Source organism: Arabidopsis lyrata (genome assembly GCF_000004255.2).
Source record: "Arabidopsis lyrata subsp. lyrata unplaced genomic scaffold ARALYscaffold_6, whole genome shotgun sequence".
Lineage (NCBI taxonomy): Eukaryota > Viridiplantae > Streptophyta > Magnoliopsida > Brassicales > Brassicaceae > Arabidopsis > Arabidopsis lyrata.
The window spans coordinates 7,013,105-7,033,808 of NW_003302550.1; the positions used below are offsets into that span (position 1 = coordinate 7,013,105).

Here is a 20,704-nt window from a genome sequence, read left to right on the forward strand (position 1 = left end):
TTTAATAAATAAAACGGTTTAGTAAGTTCACTGCACGGCACAAATTAACCATTATCCACCAATATAGTTCAAAATTACGGTCGTAGGCTCGTAGCTAACAATATTAATTCAACAAAAAAAATGTTGATATGTCATTCCGAAACATTCTCTTATTGATCTAAATTGTAAAGTCCCATTAGTTTTTGAATTTACTTCAATAAAATCTTGATCTTCGTTAGGTCGGCGTCAACTTAATGGGTTTGCAATTTAGATAGAAAATTAGACATTGTTCAGAAACTAAAAGTCCATCTATACAAATTCATTTTCTCTCTTGTAATCACCTACTTAGATGGAGGGTTTAGGGCTTGGTCTGCAAAGTATGGGAAAGGGAGGTTCATAATTTCCAGCATACCTCATCACTTTGGCTTGGTACTCTACAAGAGGCCCATCCTCATACTCCCGAGCCATACACGTTATAAAAATCTTCCATCGAGCTCCTCCGCTTACAGTAGCTCGCTCAATACTCACCAATTCCACACACTTTCTGTTAAAACCTCATAGCAGTTTATGAAAGGATTTCTTAATGTATTGATATGGCCTCATCGGCTTATATACAAACGTACAATGTTAAACCTAGTAAACATGTTACAGCAATATCTTGTGGGCTAAGCTAAGCTAAACCGAGGCCCATATGGCCCAATACCCCCCCTCAAGGTGGAGTGTGGAGATTCCGAACACCCATCTTGAGTAAAAAAGCTTCAAATGCCGTCTTCCCCAATGCCTTAGTCATGACGTCGGCCAGCTGTGAAGTCGTGGAAACGTGTTTAGGAACAATGGCACCACGTATAATCTCGTCACGAATAAAATGCAAGTCGTTTTCGATATGCTTCGTGCGAGCGTGATAGACTGGGTTCTTGGCAAGGCTAATGGCAGATAAGCTGTCCGAGTAAAGCGTCGTGGGAGCAGTACAATCAATTCCCAACGCAGGTAATAACTCACGCAGCCACAAGATCTCACAAACGGTGTCAGCCATCGCTCTATATTCAGCTTCTGCTGAAGAGCGAGAAACGACATCATGTTTCTTTGTTTTCCATGAGATAGGAGAGCCACCCAATTGAATAAACCAACCAGTGAGACTCCGACGAGAAACAGGACAGGAACTCCAATCTGAATCACACCACGCAGTAAGAACAAGAGGTGTGTTTGCACGGAGAAAAATACCTTGTCCCAGACTACTTTTCAAGTAGCAAAGAACGCGAAGAGCTGCAGTCCAATGTTGTTCCTTTGGCTGGCTCATGAATTGCGATAAGATATGGATTGCGTATGACAGTTCTGGTCGTGTAACACCAAGATAAATCAACTTCCCGATGAGGCGACGATAACGAAGTGGGTCAGGAATAGGCTCTCCCTTAGCCACTGCGAGTTTATGATTTTGCACCATAGGAAAAGCGACCGGCTTGGCACCTAACACACCCGTAGTTGTGAGAAGATCAAGTGTATACTTGCGTTGACAAAGATAGAATCCCGTAGAATTCCGAGCTACTTCAATACCCAAAAAATACCGAAGAAGACCAAGGTTCTTCATGTGAAAACAATTACTTAAGTAACACTTGAATTTTTCAATAATGGCTAACGAGCTGCCGGAGATGATAATGTCGTCGACGTAAACAAGCACGTTGAGAAAAGCAACAGAATCATCGAACGTGAACAATGAGTAGTCTGACACGTTTTGAACAAAACCATATTCCTTTAAAGCTGAACCCAACTTTGCAAACCAACATCGAGGCGCCTGTTTCAACCCGTACAAAGATTTTTTAAGACGACAAACCTGTGACTTATCTTCGGTACGAAATCCCGGTGGAAATTGCATAAACACTTCCTCATCTAGATCACCATGTAAGAAAGCATTGTAGACATCCATTTGGTGTACCTCCCAGTCATTCGATGCGGCTTGTTGTAAGAATGCACGAACCGTAACCATTTTTGCAACAGGCGCATATGTCTCATTAAGATCAACACCTTCGGTTTGATTATTCCCAAGTACCACTAACCGAGCTTTATGTCTCTCCAACGTACCATCGGCGTTGTATTTCAATTTGAATACCCATTTACAACCCAGCGCTTTCTTGCCTTGAGGAAGAGTTTCAACTGTCCATGTACCGTTGTCTTCGAGTGCCACAATTTCATCTTGAACTGCATTTCTCCATTCTTCTTCTAGAACAGCATCTTTATAAAATTTCGGCTCAGTACCAGAAGTGATAGCCAACAAGAACGCTTGATATGAATCGGTAAACCGTGAGCTAGAGAGGAAATTGTCAATTGGATATGGAGTTGCCGATGGATGTGGTTGATGGAGGAGCATTGTGACATAGTCTGCAAGTTTAACTGGTGGTTTCTTTTTACGAAGGCCAGGTCCTAATTTTTCTGGACTGGGTGATGTCAAAACCGGAGTATCAGAATTGAATGAAGAAGGCGTAACCGGAGTGTCAGACAGAGTCGTAGAAGTGGACAATTCTACAGACTTTTTCGATGACTGTGAAGCTGCAGATATGACGGGAGGAGTTGCAGGTGTGTCGGGAAAAATTGCAGGTGTGACGGGAGAAGTCGCAGGTGATGACGAAAGAGATGAATCTGGCGTGACCACTGTTCTAGGAGTCACCGGGTCTTCCGATTCACTGGAATCTTGTGAAGTTGATTCCGGTGAAAGCAAAAGTGAAGACAGAGGAGCGGGAGCAGAGTCAATATCCTCAGCCCTTTGAATGTCGTCATCGGAGAGAAGAATTGGTGGTGAAGAGTCGGACTGCAAATCCATCTTCTCATCACTGCCCAATAAAACAAAAGGAAATTCATCCTCATGAAAAATCACATCACGTGAAACAGAAACCAATCCGGTTTCAAGATCATAAACTCGCCATCCTTTTTTCGCAAAAGGATAACCCAAAAACACAGCTCTCTTACTTCGTGGAGCAAATTTGTCTCCTCCATGTTTTTGATTATGAACAAAACAAAGACACCCAAGAACACGCAAATGTTCAAGAGGAGGAGGACGACCATAAATCAGCTCGAATGGTGTTTTTCCCTTGAGAAGTTTGGTGGGAGTGCGATTAATGAGATAGCCTGCAGTAAGCGCGCAGTAACCCCAAAATTCTATGGGTAGGTTGGCTTGAAAACGAAGTGCCCGAGCAACGTTTAGTATATGCTGGTGTTTGCGCTCAACGCGACCATTCTGTTGTGGTATACCCACACACGATGTCTCATGAATGATGCCTTTCTCTGCGAAGAAATCTCGGAGACAAATAAATTCGGACCCATTATCGCTGCGTACCGTACGAACGTGAGTCGAGAATTGGCGCTCAACAAGAGCTAGAAAATTTTTGAGATGAGTTGGAGCTTCTTGTTTGGAAGTAAGAAGATATATCCACACTGCTCGTGAGTAATCGTCAACAATAGTCAAGAAGAATCGAGAACCACAAAGTGCTGAAGTCCGATATGGTCCCCAGAGATCACAATGAATTAATTCAAAAGCCATTTGAGAAGTAGTATTGCTCAATGGAAAAGAATCTCTTGAATGTTTTGCTCGAATACAAATCTCACAAGAATGTGAATCAAAAGAACTACTACTCTTAGAAAAATCCAACAAATTTAATGCTTTAGAAGAAGGGTGTCCTAAACGCTTGTGCCACAACGCCAAAGACTGTGAATCCGACCTTTGTACTGCTGACGCAACCGCAACCCCCCGGAAAAAATACAAACCGTTTCTTTGCTCACCCGCACCAATCACCGTCCTCGAAATGCGCTCATGTACCACACATAGACGATCAGTTATCTGAAACACACAACCACTGTCATGGGTCAGCTGTGAGACGGAGATTAGATGACATTTTAACTCATCAACAAAATACACTGCAGATAATCGTAGTGACGATCCCAACTGAACTGTTCCTTGACATGTCGAAGTAGTGAATCGACCATCAGGAAGTTTAATTAAAACCGGAGGCATGTCGCAAATATCATTCAAAAAATCCAGGGAACCTGTCATGTGATTAGAAGCACCAGTGTCAATAATCCAAGATTCAAGAAACCACTTACCATTGAGACGTTCAGTGGAGGTTGATTTTCTTTCCTCAAGCATCTGAACAAGTGATTTCCATTGATGATCATTCAACCCACTTAACCCTACTCTGTCCGCGTCGGTGATTGTGGCGGTGTGCAAAGCTGAACCCGACGAACGTGAGACCATCACAGCATTTGCTTGTCCGCCACGTGATGTATCAACAGAGCCACGGCCACGAGACATTTGAGACGGAGCTGCTGTCGTGACACGACTGTTGTTGGGTTTGTTTCTTGGCTTCTCAACCCACCATGGTGGATATCCGATCTTCTTAAAACAGTTCTCATCAAAGTGACCAATCTTTCCACACAACTTGCAAGTGTGATTTCTGTGATCAGCGTACGGTAATGAGTGAGATTGGGTTTGGACTGCAAAACTCACCCCATCGGTCCTCTCGGCAAGGAAACGACTCGCCAACTTGGATTCATCTTCTTGCTGCAAAACGTTATATGCCTCTTCCAACGATGGCAATGGAACACGAGATAACAGAGAGGATTTTACCGTAGCATAAATGGTTTCGTCGAGACCCATCAAAAGCTGATGTAGCTTGTCCTCTTCTCTCTCCTTTCGTACTTCCTCCATTGTTTTTGCCTGTTGATAATCAGACAAACTCTTCCACAGACCCGAGAGCTTGCCGTAGTACTCGTCAAGAGTAGATCCTCTTTGACGACATGTGGCCAATTCAGTCTTCAACCTTTGGACACGCTGACCATTCTTCACACCATAACGCTTCTTAATATGTGTCCAAAGTTCATGTGAGTCATCTAGATGTGAAATTGAATCAGAGATATTCTCTTCAATTGTCACTTTCATCCACGAGACTACCAAAGCATTATTGGCAATCCAATCTTCAAAGTTTTCTGAATTTTCTTCTGGTTTTGGAATTGATCCATCTGCGAACCCAAATTTCTTGCGTGCAGTTAAAGCCAAACGTATGTTCGTTGCCCAAGCTTCATAATTTGGACCACGTAGTAAAGGTCTTGAAATTATGACGCCCGGATTATCGCTAGATGACAAGTCATACGGAGAAATCGTCTTCCTTTTAGTGTCAACCATGGAAGACGTGAGAGCTGAACTTGTCGAGGTAGAAGCAGTGGCGGAGGCAGAGGTTTGATAGGGGGGTCAGTTGACCCCCATGAATTTTTAAAAATCCATTATATGTCATTAGCAATAATTCTAACGACCCCAACTTATAATAAATTTTGACCCCAATACAAAATTAATATTGCAACTTATAGTTTAAATATTTGAAAGTTTGATTTTCACTAAAATTTTAGACCCATAATTAACTTTAAATAAAAGAAATACTCACCTAATATTATTTCAGTTTTTACAAAACACCAAAAAAAATATTAAAGTTTTTAGTGTATTATCTTATATTAAAAAAAAAAATTTTGACCCCCATAACATAAATTTCTACCTCCGCCACTGGGTAGAAGACGATGATGAAGTCATCTTTTAAGAAATCTCTCTGTTAGCAGAAGTTTTTAACAGAGATTAGGTCAAAGAAAGAGGTGAATAAGCGGAATTTTTTTTTTAAAAACTAGATCAAGAGAGGTCAGATCTAGGCTCTGATACCATGTTAAAACCTCATAGCAGTTTATGAAAGGATTTCTTAATGTATTGATACGGCCTCATCGGCTTATATACAAACGTACAATGTTAAACCTAGTAAACATGTTACAGCAATATCTTGTGGGCTAAGCTAAGCTAAACCGAGGCCCATATGGCCCAATACTTTCCCTATCAAACAAAATGAGATTCATATGTATGTTGATTCAAATCACATATGATGATCCTTGATACTTGTCACTTACCTTGTACTCGTTGAGTTTCTTAAAGCACAAGGAAGCCAAATGTGTCAACTCATCTCTATTAGTCCTGTTTTCACCCGCTGGTGCTTCCAGATCACCAAAAGGGTAGATTCCGTTTGCGTAATCTGGTATAAACCCCTGACAAAATCCCAAGAATAAGTAATTTCATCATCTTCTTTGTAGTAATCTAAGGCAAAATCGTTGGAAATTATACAAGAAACAGAGAAAAAACACACATTTACCTTACTCTCCAACAGCTCGAGCTTGTCGAGACGGTATTCATTATACTGCTCCTCGCTGGTGAAATGCTTACGATCCTCGGGATCTGATTCGTATTCGCGACCATCGTAGCTGTCCACATCCCACTCCGGTTCCTTTTCTGGCACGTATTTAAATCTCATACCTCTCCAAACGGTATAGCCGTTGTCGCTGGCGTCATCTTCCCTGTCTTCCTCTTTGACGTCATCGCTGTCATCATCTCCGTCATCTTCCTTGTTTTCTTCTTCGATTATGTCGTCGCTGTCATAATCTCCGTCATCTTCCTTGTCTTCCTCTTTGACTTTGATTTTTTTCGTGAGAGGAGAAGCTGATTCCTCCTCCGCCACCGATTGGGAATTCATGATTGGAAAAGCGAAGAAGCCCTAGAAAAGGCAGATAGTAAAATGCAACAAAGAGGTTAAGTATTTACGGTTAGCTAAAGTGGTGAATTTTTGGAGTAGTGTTTTTGTTCTTCCTAAGCATTTTTATGCTAAAGTGGACTCGCTTTGTTCCGCGTTCCTTTGGAAGAATAAAACATGCTCCGCCTCGGGAGCGAGAGTGGCCTGGAAGGATATTTGCAAGCCCAAGGAAGAAGGAGGTCTTGGTATTAGATTGCTTGAGGAGTTTGAGGTGGTTTTCAGGTTGAAACAAATCTGGAATTTTTTCTCTAACTCGGGTTCGTTATGGGTTGCTTGGCTAAAAGGAAATATTTTTCAGAGAAAGAGTTTCTGGTTGCAGGAGGTGTCAAATCGTTTTTCTAAAATAATCAACAGTATGCTTCATCTTAAACCCACCATTGTTGAGTTTATGCGTTGTGAGGTAGGAGATGGTGAAATTGCCTCTTTCTGGTATGATGCTTGGACAGATTTTGGTCAGCTTATAACTTTTCTTGGAGCGGCTGGACCTAGACAACTGCGAATAAGGCAGGATGCATTAGTAGTGGAAGCTTCAAGAAATGGTAATTGGATTATGCCGGCAGCGCGTTCGGATAATATTCAGATGTTTATGGCAGCTTTAACTGAGGCTGCTGTGCCGCATTCCAACAGGGGACATGATACCTTTCTTTGGCGCAACGCCTCTGGTTCTTTCCTCCCTTCCTTCTCTTCCAAAGACACTTGGGAGCAGATTCGGGTTCACTCTCCTCTTGTCCCATGGGCGAAGGTGATTTGGTTTAAAGAGTATATATGTGCCTCGGTTCTCTCTTATCGCTTGGATGTCTTTGCTTTCTAGATTGCCCACTAGAGATAGACTTAGGGGATGGGGCATGAATATTCCCTCCTCTTGTGTTCTATGCTCTCATGGGGATGAGACACATGCGTGAAAGATATGAAGAGAAATGGAAAGATTCTTTATATTTTGATTTCCTTTCAACTTAGTTTTCGATTACAGAGGTACAATGGTTTTATAGAGATTTACATCTAAACCTAGTGTACCCTTGACTGTCATAGCTGGCTATTGACCATCACGTGGCATAGCTGTCGTCACACGATCCTAAGCGCGTCAAAACGGTTTTGCGTTGTCACCTCCGTACCATTTGTCTGTTCTGCTAATGCTCTGTTTTTGGCTTTTGTCGCAGGTAGCCGTTGTACGGTTTCTTCTGCTTTTGCATTGTGTTGGACTTGGGCTTGTTTCGGATTGGGCCTGCTATCAGTCTCTGGGCCTGTGTCGTTGATACTCCCCCTCAAACTTGGAGGAGGTGGGAAATCGACGCCAAGTTTGAATCGCAGAGATTCGAAAGGAGCAGTGGCTAGAGACTTTGTGAAGATATCGGCGAGCTGCAAGTGACCCGGTATATGATTCACAATGAGTTCACCAAAAGCAACCTGCTCACGCACATAGTGATAATGTGTGGCGAAGTGTTTGGTGCGAGGATGAAACGCAGGATTCGCTGTAAGATAGACAGCCGAGAGGTTATCACAGAAGAGTTCCGGTTTCTGAAGTTGCGGAACACCCAAATTTCGAAGCAAATTAACGAGCCAAGTGATTTCAGAAGCTGTCTCCGACATTGCTCTGTATTCAGCTTCAGTGGAGCTTTTGGCGACTGTCGGTTGCTTTCTTGAGCACCAAGAGATTAAATTGTTGCCAAGGAAGGTACAGAACCCCATAGTTGAACGGCGTGTTCCCAGGCAACCTGCGTGATCACTATCACTATAAGCCCGTAGTTTGCAATCCGTTGCTTTGTTGAATGCAATTCCCATTGTTGTTGTGCCTTTTATGTAGCGAAGGATTCGCTTGAGAAGATGAAAGTCTGACACGGTTGGTGCGTGCATCTTCTGACAAACATAATTAACTGAGAACTGAAGATCTGGCCTGGTAAGAGTGAGATACTGTAATTTACCGGCTAAGCTGCGGAAGTAGGTTGGATTGTCAAAAAGCTCTGTTTGATGTGGAGCTCTCTCAGGTTGCAGGGGCAGTGGTGTTGCAACAGGAGAGCAATGTGACATTGCAGCTGTGGCAAGCAAATCCTCAGCATATTTCTGTTGAGAAAGAAACAACCCCTTTGAGTGGAATTGAGCTTGAATTCCTAGAAAGTAGCTCAATCTCCCCAAATCTTTCATTTTGAACTGTTGGTTGAGATCATGAAGAAGATTAGAGAGGAGCTTGGAGTTGTTGCCTGTAATTACCATGTCATCAACATAAAGGAGAAGCATGATCACATCTCTGTTCTTCACACAAATAAAAAGAGACGGGTCAGACATACTACATATGAAACCAAAACTCAGCAAAAATTTGCTAAATTTATCAAACCAAGCCCTTGGGGACTGCTTGAGTCCATAGAGAGATTTGTGGAGCAAGCACACATGATTAGGATGATCTTTATCCACGAATCCTGCTGGTTGTTTCATATAGACTGTTTCAATCAAATCTCCATGGAGGAAGGCGTTTTTGACGTCCATTTGTTTTAGTTCCCATTCCATGACTGTTGCAAGATGAAGAACAGCCCTGACAGTTGCAGATCTGACAACAGGAGAGTATGTCTCAAGATAATCAATACCCTCTTCTTGCTTGAATCCCTGAGCAACAAGTCTTGCTTTATACTTGTCCAGAGATCCATCAGCATGTAGTTTTACTCTGAACACCCATTTGGAGCCTAGCACATGCATCTTTGATGTAAGTGGAACAAGTGACCAGGTTTGCGTTTCAGAACAATTTCCCATTTCTTCTACCATAGCAGCAGTCCACTTTGGATCTTTTAAAGCTTCAGTGACTGTAGTAGGCATAGGATATGAAACTTTATGTGTAAGGAGAGCATACCTTGGATTTGGCTTTACAATTCCTTTCTTCAGCCTAGTTGTCATAGGATGAATAGATTCTGTTGTTGAAGGCAAGATGCTTGAAGATACTGAATTTTCAGGTCTAAGAGGTGATGATGGAGCGCTGTTGCCAATAGGTGAAGATTCAGGAACTGCATCATTTTCTTGGGAGGTAATACTTTGTATAGGTGTAATACATAATGGCTCATTTGGCTCATTTGATGTGTTGTTGCTTGTCTCCCCCTCGATATTTAGAACTGTGAGCTGGTCTTGTTGTTGTTGATCAATGTTGGTTGCAGGAACACTGGAGCTGGTGGTTTCTGCGGCCATTTGTTCTTGTTCTGAAGAAGACTGCATATTTGAGAAGCCTTTTACCCATGCATCAAGCAAAGGCGTAAGAGAAGACTGCTGCGAGCCAACATAAGTATCACTGAAGGGAAAGGAGCTCTCATCAAAAATAACATGCCTACTCAAATACACACGGCCAGTTGGTGGATAGTAGCAGCGATACCCTTTGTATTTCTCAGTGTATCCAAGAAAGATACACTTAAGAGACCGCGGATCAAACTTATTTTGTGCATAAGGTCGGAGAGTGGGAAAGCATGCACAGCCGAATGTTCTTAGAGCAGAGTAGTTTGGTGTCTTACCAAATAGAGCTTCATATGGAGTTGTGGAATTATCCAGCACTGTTGTAGGTAGCAAGTTACTGAGAAAGTTAGCTGTAAAGAAGGCTTCAACCCAAAATTTATGTGGTGCTTTACTCTGGAACAGTAGTGTAAGCCCTCTTTCAGTGAGTTGTCTGTGCTTCCTTTCTGCCAATCCATTCTGTTGTGGTGTGTGAGGACAAGAAACATAATGTTGTATACCAGATTCTTGAAGATGTTTTAAGAACCTGTTACTTATGAATTCACCTCCTCCATCACTCTGAAACGTTCCTATTTTTGTTTGTAAGAGATTCTCAACAAAACTCTGAAACTTGATGAATGTTGAACAAAAATCTGACTTGTGCTTTAGAGGATAAAACCAACAATATCTTGATAGATTGTCAATGAAGATTACATAGTAGTGAAATCCTTGAATAGACGAAACAGGAGCTGGACCCCAGAGATCACAGTGAACTCTCTCTAGAGGTCTTGATGCAACAAAATCTGAAGAAATAAATGGCAACCTCGAACTCTTCCCAAGCTGACATGATTCACACATCTTGCTGGTACTTTTATTGACTTGGATCACCTTATTCTTGACTAAAGACTGAAGAACTTGAGAGTTTGGATGTCCCAATCTCATATGCCATACTTCATCACTTGCTTTGACTTGCCTAGTAGAGTAGAACATCTGAAACTTGGGATTCTCCAATTTGTAAAGACCATCACTTGTGCTGCTTCCCTTTGTCAGAACCTTGTGAGTTACTTTGTCCTTTACAAGAACACCATCAGCATCAAACGTGAAGGAACAAGGATAGTCCTTAGTCAATTTTGACACTGATAAAAGAGACTTAGCTATTTCAGGACAGACCAAAACATCTTTTAAAGGGAGATTACCTGAAGTGGAAGGGAGACTTGCTGAGCCAATATGAGTAATAGGCAAGAAATTCCCATCACTAGCCATTACTGTATCATTACCAAAGTAGGGTTGCATTTGTTGCAAGCGTGAGCTGTTGTTTGTGATGTGTGCTGTAGCAGCAGAGTCAGGAATCCAACCATTGTCGTCTGTAACATCAGTGATGTGGAGAGCTGAGAACGCAGCAGCTGCAGTTTCTGACTGTTGGTAGGAGTCATCAAACCGATGCCAACACTGAAGCGCAGGATGACCTCTTTTACCACAGATTTGACACACGGGTTTCTCTCCTGTTGAGACTGAAGAACTGGAAGAAGAGAACTGTTGTTGGAATCCACGACCACGGGTTGAGAAATTTCCTTTTCCCCTGTTTCTTCCTCCACGACCTCTGTTTGAAGATCTGAAAGTGTTGAACGCCAGATGCGGTGAAACATCACTTGCATTGTAACTCTGAAGCCTATCATCGAACCCTTTTAAGCGATAGACCACATCTTCATAAGATGGACCAGGAGAAGCATCAAGAGAGCTTTCAAGAGAAGTGATTAGAGGTTCATACTCTCGTGTTAAACCATGAACCATAGCAAAGACTTTCATTTTTTCAGCAACAGGGCTTCCAACAGAGGCTAGTTGGTCACAAATGTTTTTGAGATACCGCAAATACTCCTCCATGGTTTTCCCTTCTTTTGATAGACCATGGAGTCGACGTTGCAGCTCAAAAATCCGAGAAGAAGAGATACGATTGAAATGTTTTGCGAGATTTTTCCATACCTCATAAGATGTTTTAGAACCAACAACCACACTGAGAATGTCTTCAGACAGTGATCCGAGTAACCATGCCATAACCACTTGATCGAGACGACACCAAGCTTCATACTCAGGGTTTTGGACAGCTTCAGTGACGCCGGTGGCTTGTGGTCCGGAAACAATGCTGACAGGAGCTGTGATTGTGCCATTGACAAACCCCAGAAGACCTTGCCCAGAAAGAAAAGATTCGAACTGAGATTTCCAAAGGATATAGTTGCGTTCGGTGAGTTTCACCGTAACACAGTTGGAGATTTTTAGGGACGGAAGATCATAGAGCTCCATGGATTTGTCCATGGCTCTGATACCATGAAAGATATGAAGAGAAATGGAAAGATTCTTTATATTTTGATTTCCTTTCAACTTAGTTTTCGATTACAGAGGTACAATGGTTTTATAGAGATTTACATCTAAACCTAGTGTACCCTTGACTGTCATAGCTGGCTATTGACCATCACGTGGCATAGCTGTCGTCACACGATCCTAAGCGCGTCAAAACGGTTTTGCGTTGTCACCTCCGTACCATTTGTCTGTTCTGCTAATGCTCTGTTTTTGGCTTTTGTCGCAGGTAGCCGTTGTACGGTTTCTTCTGCTTTTGCATTGTGTTGGACTTGGGCTTGTTTCGGATTGGGCCTGCTATCAGTCTCTGGGCCTGTGTCGTTGAATGCGCATTTATTCTTCGAATGCTCCTTCTCTTCAGCAATTTGGGAGTACTTCGCGGCGAAATTTTCACCGGCTCCACCGCTGGACCTCTCTGCTGCTACGGGCTGGATCATCTCTCAGCCGAACCGCTCTCATGTCACCACTATCCTAAAGCTTCTCCTTCAATCGGCAGTTTACCATGTCTGGAGAGAGAGAAACGCTAGGATCTTCACTTCCATCCCATCATCGGCCGCAAGTCTCCGCTTGGCAATTGATCGGTCTTTGAGGAATCGACTTCTGTCCTTCCCTTCTCCGGACCTGCGCTCCCCTTCGCTTCTTCAAGTTTACTTCTCTTATATCTCTTATCCCTTGTAATCTCATGTCTGTCTGTTCCTGTGTTATTGGGTGTCTGTTTTGTAGTTTGTAATTTAGGTTGTAACAGTTCTTTGGTATAAATCTTAACATTAAAACCAAAAAAGTATTTACGGTTACGTAATCACCCTTTCATTTTTTTTGGGCCTTCTCATAGGAAAGGACACTAAAGAGTTTTAAGACTACGGTCCAGCAACCCCTTCGTCTAAACTAATTACTAAAGCGAATTCATTTAAAAATGTTGGCTACAAATATATAGAGAGGAAGAAGCCTTGTGAGAATATGCACAAGTTTTGATAATGTTATCCACATGTCTTTCAGGTGCAGAAACAATTAGATCAGACGTACGATTTATCCTTAAAAGATGATTAAAACAATAATTCCTATATTGTCATTACAATATAAAAGATATTTGACATTAGATTCCAATAAAACAGTAATAGCTGGCCTAGTATCATATTATAATATATGCAGTTCACTATTTTATTCGTCAGCTGGTGCATGTATTGTTAATCTTTTATAACTTCAATGCATCTTCTTAGCCTTCGCTAGCGTCTAGCGTCAACAATACATACAATCTGCAATTTAGGCAGAAATATTAAGAGTTAAAAACGAAATGAAACAGACAATAATCCCCTCAGAGTTTGACACAATAAACAACAAAGAAAACATCACATATATACCTTTAAATTAATATATATATATATATATATATATATTTAGATTTCTGGTTTAGGACTTGGTCTGCAGAGAATTGGGAAAGGAGGTTCCACGGTCCCTATAGCGTGTATCACCTTGGCTTGGTACTCAACAAGAGGCCCATCACGAAACTCTCGAGCCATAAAGGTGATGTACAACTTCCATGTAGCTGCTCCATTTACAGTAACTCTTACAACACTTACAAATTCTAAAGTCGTTCCCTGAGAAAAAAAAAATGTACAAAATCCAAATGATCCAAAACACGAAATTTATATCCATCAAAAAAAAAAGAGAAGTAAATCTTTCAACTTTCTAACCTTGGTCTCGTCGAATTTCTGAACACACACATTAGCAAGATTTGCAGCTAAATCCCTATGATTCCCCTGGCCGTCTATATGAAGGTTGTAGATTCCGTTCAGAGGATCAGGAAGAAACCCCTTAACCAAACCAAAATAGATCCGGACAAAATTAGTTTAAGCCAATTAGGAATGCAGTAAGTAAAAAAAAAAAAAAAATGAAACTGAGAAAGACTTAACAAAAGCACAAGGGTTTTGCTGCGATAAGAGAAAATAGAATTGAGACCAGTAAGCGAAGAGGTTAATTTAAACAAATTGTACCTTACTGTTGAAAGCCTCGAGCCTGTCGTTGTAATATTCGTCATAAAGTTGCTGGTTAGAGCCGTACATCTTACGAACCCTGGGATTGATTTTAAATTTGTGACCATCAAAGCTATCGACGTCCCATTCTGGTTCAGTTTCCGGTAACATGTTATACTCAGCCCACTCGCTGTCGCTGCCGTCATCCATATCGCTATCGCTGCTGCTATCGTCGTCTTCCTTGTCGACTTTAGAGACAACCTCCTCCTCGGACGATGTACCCATCGTAGAACCAGTTAATTCATTGTTGGCCGATGTCATTGCCGGAAAAAAATGAAGGAACCCTAGAACACGATTTGGCAATTCAAGATTCTAAGTCAACAATGCGACAAGATCGATGTTGGTAAGTAATTAGGGTTGTGACATCATCTTTGGTTATTTCCCTGCGAAAGAAACGTGGCCCGGTAGATTATGGAACGGTTATTTGTAAATTAAGATACTTAATTATAGTTGAGTAGGATATTTGGTTATGTTATACAATTCAGTCCGGTTAATAAAATGTATACACCAAAGTGGAACAGAACTTCAATTGTAAAATATTGTAAAGTTTACCGGGATCGATTTGGTGTTTTGGTAAAAAAAATATTAAGTTGATGAATGATAAATTAATAATAAATATAACAGAGTTTTGTTTCAAACCTTTTAGCCCATTAAAAAAGTTATGGAAATAGTACACGAGTTGGCCGATGTTCATATGTTTTTTTTTTCCATGACTATATGAAAATGAATATAGAGTTTGGGTTCACATTTAGATATTATCATCATTACATAGGTTGAACATCTATCCAACTATCCAAGTCTCTCAAAACCTTGTTTCGGTATGAATCGATCTTTGATTTTGTAGATAAGTTCTTCGATGTCGATCGCAAAAGTTTTGGAGACACTTAAAGTTGAGTCAAAACTCCCATGATCAACTCATATATGGTTTCTTATACTTGCCTAATTTATGTTGGCTTAGGCATTTGGCTCAATGCCTCAATGCAATTATGCAAGTCTAGGATTTATCTGCAATTTAGATAGAAAATAGAAGGCAATAATTAATAAGCCCATCATTACAAATTCAATTTGTCTCGAAATCACCTACTTAGATGGAGGGTTTAGGGCTTGGTCTGCAAAGTATGGGAAAGGGAGGTTCATAATTTCCAGCATACCTCATCACCTTGGCTTGATACTCTACAAGCGGTCCATTCTCATACTCCCGAGCCATACACGTTATATAAATCTTCCATCGAGCTCCTCCGCTTACAGTAGCTCGCTCAATACTCACCAATTCCACACACTTTCCCTATCAAACAAATGAGATTCATATATATGTTGATTCAAATAACATATGATGATCCTTGATACTTGTCACTTACCTTGTACTCGTTGAGTTTCTTAAAGCACAAGGAAGCCAAATGTGTCAACTCATCTCTATTAGTCCTGTTTTCACCCGCTGGTGCTTCCAGATCCCCAAAAGGGTAGATTCCGTTTGCGTAATCTGGTATAAACCCCTGAAAAAATCCCAAGAAATCAACACAAGAATAATTTCATCATCTTTTTTTGTAGTAATCTAACTCAAAAAGGGTTTTTACATTTTACTAAGCCGTTTTACAAAAGATAAAAGCGCATATTTACCTTACTCTCGAAGATCTCGCGCTTGTCCAGACGGTATTCATTATACATGTCCTCGCTGGTGAAATGCTTACGATCCTCTGGATCTGATTCGTATTCACGACCATCGTAGCTGTCCACATCCCACTCCGGTTCCTTTTCTGGCACGTATTTAAATCTCATACCTCTAAAAACGGTATAGCCGTCGTCGCTGTCATAATCTCCGTCATCTTCCGTGTCTCCGTCGTCTTCCTTGTCTTCTTCCTCTTCGACCTTGGTTTTTTTCGTGAGAGGAGAAGCAGATTCGTCCTCCGCCATTGACGCTCGTTTCGCCGTCTCAACATCCATTGATTGGGGATCCATGATTGGAAAAGCGAAGAAACCCTAGAAAAGACAATTTGCTAAACTCATGTCTCATAGTAAAATACAACAAAGAAGTTACAAGTATTTACGGTTACGCAATCACCCTTTCATTATTTTGGGCCTTCTCATAGAAAACAAAACTAAAGAGTTTTAAGGCTACGGTCCAACCCCTTCGTGTAAACTAATTAATAAAGCGAATTCATTTAAAAATCTTTGCTACATACAAATACATATATAGGAAGAAGCCTTGTGAGAATAGGCACAAATTTAATTCATGTTTTTGAGTTTTGATAATGATATGCACATGTCTTCAGGTGCAAATAAATAATTAGATCAGACGTACGATTTATCCTTAAAAGAGACAACAACAATAATAATTCTCTACCAATGTCACCTACTTAACATACAAATATTCTCTGAAAATTCAAGAACTAAATAACGTAATATATTTGAGAATGAAGACTAGTAGAAGAAAAACAAACTCAGCGTGAATGGCATGATTAAAACAGTAAATTCCTATATTATCATTACAATATAAAGGATATTTGACATTAGATTCCAATAAAACATTATTAGCTGGCCTAGTCTTATATTATTACGCAATTCAATATTTTGTTCGTCCTCTGTCAAATTGTTACTCTTTTATAACCTGCGCTGCATATAGTGTCAACAATACATACAATCTGCAATTTAGGCAGAACGATTACAAGTTCAAAATTAAAGAAAAGAATTAAACAGACAATCCCGTCAGAGATCTCATGTAATTTGACACAATAAACAACAAAGAAGACTTACACATATACCTTTAAAGAAACTTTAAATTAATCTAGGATCTAGATTTCTGGTTTAGGACTTGGTCTGCAGAGAACTGGGAAAGGAACCTTGTCCCCTAAGAATTTGATAACCTTGGCTTGGTACTCAACAAGAGGCCCATCACGATACTCCTGAGCCATAAAAGTGATGTAAAACCTCCATGTAGCTGCTCCCCTTTCAGTAGCTCTCACAACATTTACCAATTCTAAAGTCGTTCCCTATGAAAAATATATAAATTAAACTCAAAAATAATCCAAAAACCACAAATCAAAAATAAATCTTCTCACTAACCTTGGTCTCGTTGTGTTTCTTAACACACACATTGGCAAGCTTTACCATGAAATCCCGAGTAGTGTTGTAGCCATCCATTTTTTCGTCTAGATAAACATTGTAGATTCCGTTCAGATGATCGGGAAGGAAACCCTGAAACAAACAAAAGAGATTTGTTTTCATCTATTTTTTACTGATTTAATAAAAGCAGAATGATTTTGCAAGAGGCTTATACAGATATGCCAATGGTTACAAGAAAAGAATAAAATTTTTTTACCTTACTCTCGAAAGCCTTAAGCCTGTTGTTGTAGTATTTGTCATAAAGTTCCTGGCTTGAATACATCTTACGAACCCTGGGGTTGATTTTAAACTCGTGACCATCAAAGCTATCGACGTCCCACTCTGGTTCAGTTTCCGGTAACCAGTTATACCCAGCCCACTCGCTGTCGCTGCCGTCGCTATCGCTGCTGCTTTCGTCGTCTTCCTTGTCGACTTTAGAGACAACCTCCTCCTCCTTGGCCGATGTACCCGTCGTGGAACAAGTTAATTCGTTGTTGGCCGATGTCATCGCCGGATAAAAAATGAAGGAACCCTAGAACACGACTTGGCAATTCAAGATTCTAAGTCAACAATGCGACAAGATCGATGTTGGTAAGTAATTAGGGTTGTGACATCATCTTTGGTTATTTCCCTGCGAAAGAAACGTGGCCCGGTAGATTGTTTATGGAACGGTTATTTATAAATTATGATGATACTTATAATTGATTATGTGAAAATTCGGTTATGTGATTCAATTCAGTCCGGTTATCAAAATGTATACACCAAAGTGGAACAGAACTTCAATTGTAAAATATTGTAAAGTTTATCGGGATCTATTTGGTGTTTTGGTAAATATTAAGTTGATAAATATAACAGAGTTTTGTTTCAAACCTTTTAGACCATTAAAAAAGTTCTCGAAATAGTACACGAGTTGGCCGATGTTCATTTTTTTTTCACTAGGGGAGGTCTCCGCGCCCAGCGCGGAGTTGTATGTTGATTAAGACCAAAATTAATAATTAATATTTAGGGTTATCAAGTTAGGGATATTTATTGAATTAATTTTGTCAAGAGTCTAATTTTTATAACGACATTAATATAGAATTATGGTAAAACGCTATAACTTTTGATATATATTATTAGTAATCAACAATTAATAGTGTTTTTGAATCACAAACAATTATTAGTGTTTATATATTGATATATATAATAGAATTAAATATAAAAAATCTATATATTTAAACCAACAATATATTAGCAACGCCCCGACCGCCACTGTCCATGGGTTCCCACGTCCAGTCTCGGTCTTTAGGCCCATCTTCTTTGCCTTGTCGTACTCTTGATTTTATGACATATTCATGCTTACTCGTTTCTTTCATATTAGCAACGCCCCGACCGCCACTGTCTGTGGGCTCCCCACGTCCAGTTTCGGTCTTTAGGCCCATCTTCTTTGTTTTGTCGTACTCTTGATTTTATGACATATTCATGCTTACTCGTTTCTTTCATATTTGTAATGCCACGACCGCCACTGTCTGTGGGTTCCCACGTCCAGTTTCGTTATTTGAGCACATCTTCTTGGTTTTGTAGTACTCTTGGTTTTATGACATATTCACGCTTCCTCGTTTCTTTCATATTTGTAACGCTCCGACCGCCACTGTCCGTGGGTTCCCCACGTCCAGTTTCGGACTTTAATTTGGGCCCATCTTCCTGGTTTTTGTTGTATTCTTGATTTTATGACATATTCATGCTTTTAGATTGTATGTCACTGGAGTTTTTCGTAGTTGGAAACAAATAATTGAAAAATATAATCTCTTACCATATCTCTTACCTATCAAGTAAGTCATCTTGCTCTTTGAAGTAGTTATGTACGTAAAATTTCAATGGTATAGAAACAGGCATCTCCTTTGTATATATCGTGTCATATTTATCGTCCCTATTGTAGTATCTTTGTCTCTACCTTCGCCATTGGTCACTGCGTAACCCTTCAGTTGATCTCTTGTTTATAAAACTCATATAAAAAGTTGTAAGAGAAATATCATTTTCTTAACTGTATCGTATATGTATTTGTAGTATATTGATCTGAGATTGCAAAGATGTATGCCTATCAAGAAGCTCTTAGCAAAGTAAACACTGAAGATAGGTACTAAAAATGAGAGGGTTACAGAGAGCAAGTATCTATCCATTAGAAACCACTATGTGCAACTGAGAATAATTCATATATGTACATACATACACATGTATACAACGTATTGAAGCTTTTAAATTTAAATATCGAATGCTACAAAACTGGAAAATTGCTTGTGAAGAAAGCAATATGAACATGGCCACATATATAACAAATAACCGATTATGCTTGTCGTAGATCATTCTCTTTCAAACCAAAAGTTTTACCTAAACAATATATCAAGTGACTCACAAGAGATACATAAGAGCCATATCCTAAAAATATCCGGCAAAGCAAAAACGCTCCAGGTTCGAGAAGGAAGTCATTGGAAAATTTAAGTATATACCAAACTGGAGAGTAATTCGGCTACAAAGAGAGATGTGTTGGCTTTGAAGAAAAAGCTATGTGATGCTCTACCTTTTATTTATGAATTTTATGCTATGAATATATGTTTTTGTTAGGGTTCAACATCAGTCTCCGGATTAGAGACTTATATTCATCCGACAAACAATTCGATGTCACAATCAACGCTACAAAATTGGTGGGTTCTCTCTATTAACAAACAAAAAAAAATTCTGGGGTATATATATATATATTTTTTTTTTGTTAGATCCATACGACGAAGAACATGACGAAGAACACCAAAAATTCTCATCAATCCGGTACGTTTGATCTTATTTTTATTAGTTTAACAATTACAGTTATGTCCGAATCTGAAATAACCATGGCTCCAGACTCCTTCACACCATGGCCACATATCACCGGAGTGGAGACGATTTCAAATTCGGAGCTTCTCTTCGCATATAAAATCATACATATGCTCTCTTTGTTTCGGGTTCCCTCTACAATAATTAGTACATATTTCAAAACTGAGCTACAAAAGAGCACATTGGATTTTGGTAAACATCAAGATTGCTTCCTACCTTCCAAGAAACATGATAGACTAATTCACATCCAAGACCAAACATTAGCCACATAAAGCCTGAATCAAATTAAACGATCTTATGATGCTCTTCATAATCCGTAAGTTAAAGAGACTTGCATTAATATTGCAAATTAGACTCTAGAGGTCCACAATGGTTAATCAGAGTGTATCAAAGACGACGAATAAAGTATGAATTAGAATATCAGCAGAGGAAGCACACAAATATTCAATAAACGTAATCAATCACTGAGAATAGCATGGACCCAACTTTTGAAAGATTCATAAAAAAGGAAGATTTTTCCTATGCAACAATATTCAAACAATGAGAAGATCAATGATTGATGACTAACCATACAACCGAAGCAAAGCCATAAACAGAAACGAAAGTACTAAAGAG

The 20,704-nt window shown here is 40.0% G+C and overlaps 3 protein-coding genes and 1 pseudogene across 8 annotated transcripts; 1 reads left to right on the plus strand and 3 right to left on the minus strand.

Moving 5' to 3' along the window:
- Window positions 1-5,844: 5,844 nt before the first annotated feature.
- Window positions 5,845-6,542, minus strand: LOC110227642 (secreted acidic protein 2-like). Its single transcript, XM_021022558.1, has 2 exons — window positions 6,147-6,542; window positions 5,845-6,042 (listed from the first exon to the last, which is right to left on the minus strand). The coding sequence occupies exons 1-2, from the start codon at window positions 6,522-6,524 to the stop codon at window positions 5,869-5,871; spliced, it is 552 nt and encodes a 183-aa protein (XP_020878217.1). The 5' UTR covers window positions 6,525-6,542; the 3' UTR covers window positions 5,845-5,868.
- A 66-nt stretch (window positions 6,543-6,608) lies between these two features.
- LOC110227639 lies at window positions 6,609-12,894 on the plus strand (annotated as a pseudogene).
- Window positions 12,895-13,121: 227 nt separating this feature from the next.
- On the minus strand, window positions 13,122-18,115 carry LOC9307818. 4 transcript variants are annotated; one of them, XM_021022555.1, is made up of 4 exons: window positions 17,526-18,049; window positions 14,105-14,173; window positions 13,805-13,924; window positions 13,122-13,708 (listed from the first exon to the last, which is right to left on the minus strand). In XM_021022555.1, exons 1-4 carry the CDS (start codon window positions 17,748-17,750, stop codon window positions 13,508-13,510), a joined length of 615 nt encoding a protein of 204 aa, XP_020878214.1. In that variant the 5' UTR covers window positions 17,751-18,049; the 3' UTR covers window positions 13,122-13,507. The 4 variants fall into 4 exon arrangements, with proteins under 4 accessions (XP_020878214.1, XP_020878213.1, XP_020878212.1 ...); XM_021022554.1 differs by lacking the exon at window positions 17,526-18,049 and having other exon boundaries at window positions 13,122-13,366; window positions 13,472-13,708; window positions 14,105-14,645; XM_021022553.1 differs by lacking the exon at window positions 17,526-18,049 and having other exon boundaries at window positions 14,105-14,645.
- On the minus strand, window positions 14,770-16,298 carry LOC110227640. 3 transcript variants are annotated; one of them, XM_021022552.1, is made up of 4 exons: window positions 15,761-16,298; window positions 15,502-15,636; window positions 15,295-15,428; window positions 14,770-15,148 (listed from the first exon to the last, which is right to left on the minus strand). In XM_021022552.1, exons 1-4 carry the CDS (start codon window positions 16,097-16,099, stop codon window positions 15,145-15,147), a joined length of 612 nt encoding a protein of 203 aa, XP_020878211.1. In that variant the 5' UTR covers window positions 16,100-16,298; the 3' UTR covers window positions 14,770-15,144. The 3 variants fall into 3 exon arrangements, with proteins under 3 accessions (XP_020878211.1, XP_020878209.1, XP_020878210.1); XM_021022550.1 differs by having other exon boundaries at window positions 15,228-15,428; window positions 15,761-16,285; XM_021022551.1 differs by lacking the exon at window positions 14,770-15,148 and having other exon boundaries at window positions 15,161-15,428; window positions 15,761-16,285.
- Window positions 18,116-20,704: the final 2,589 nt, after the last annotated feature.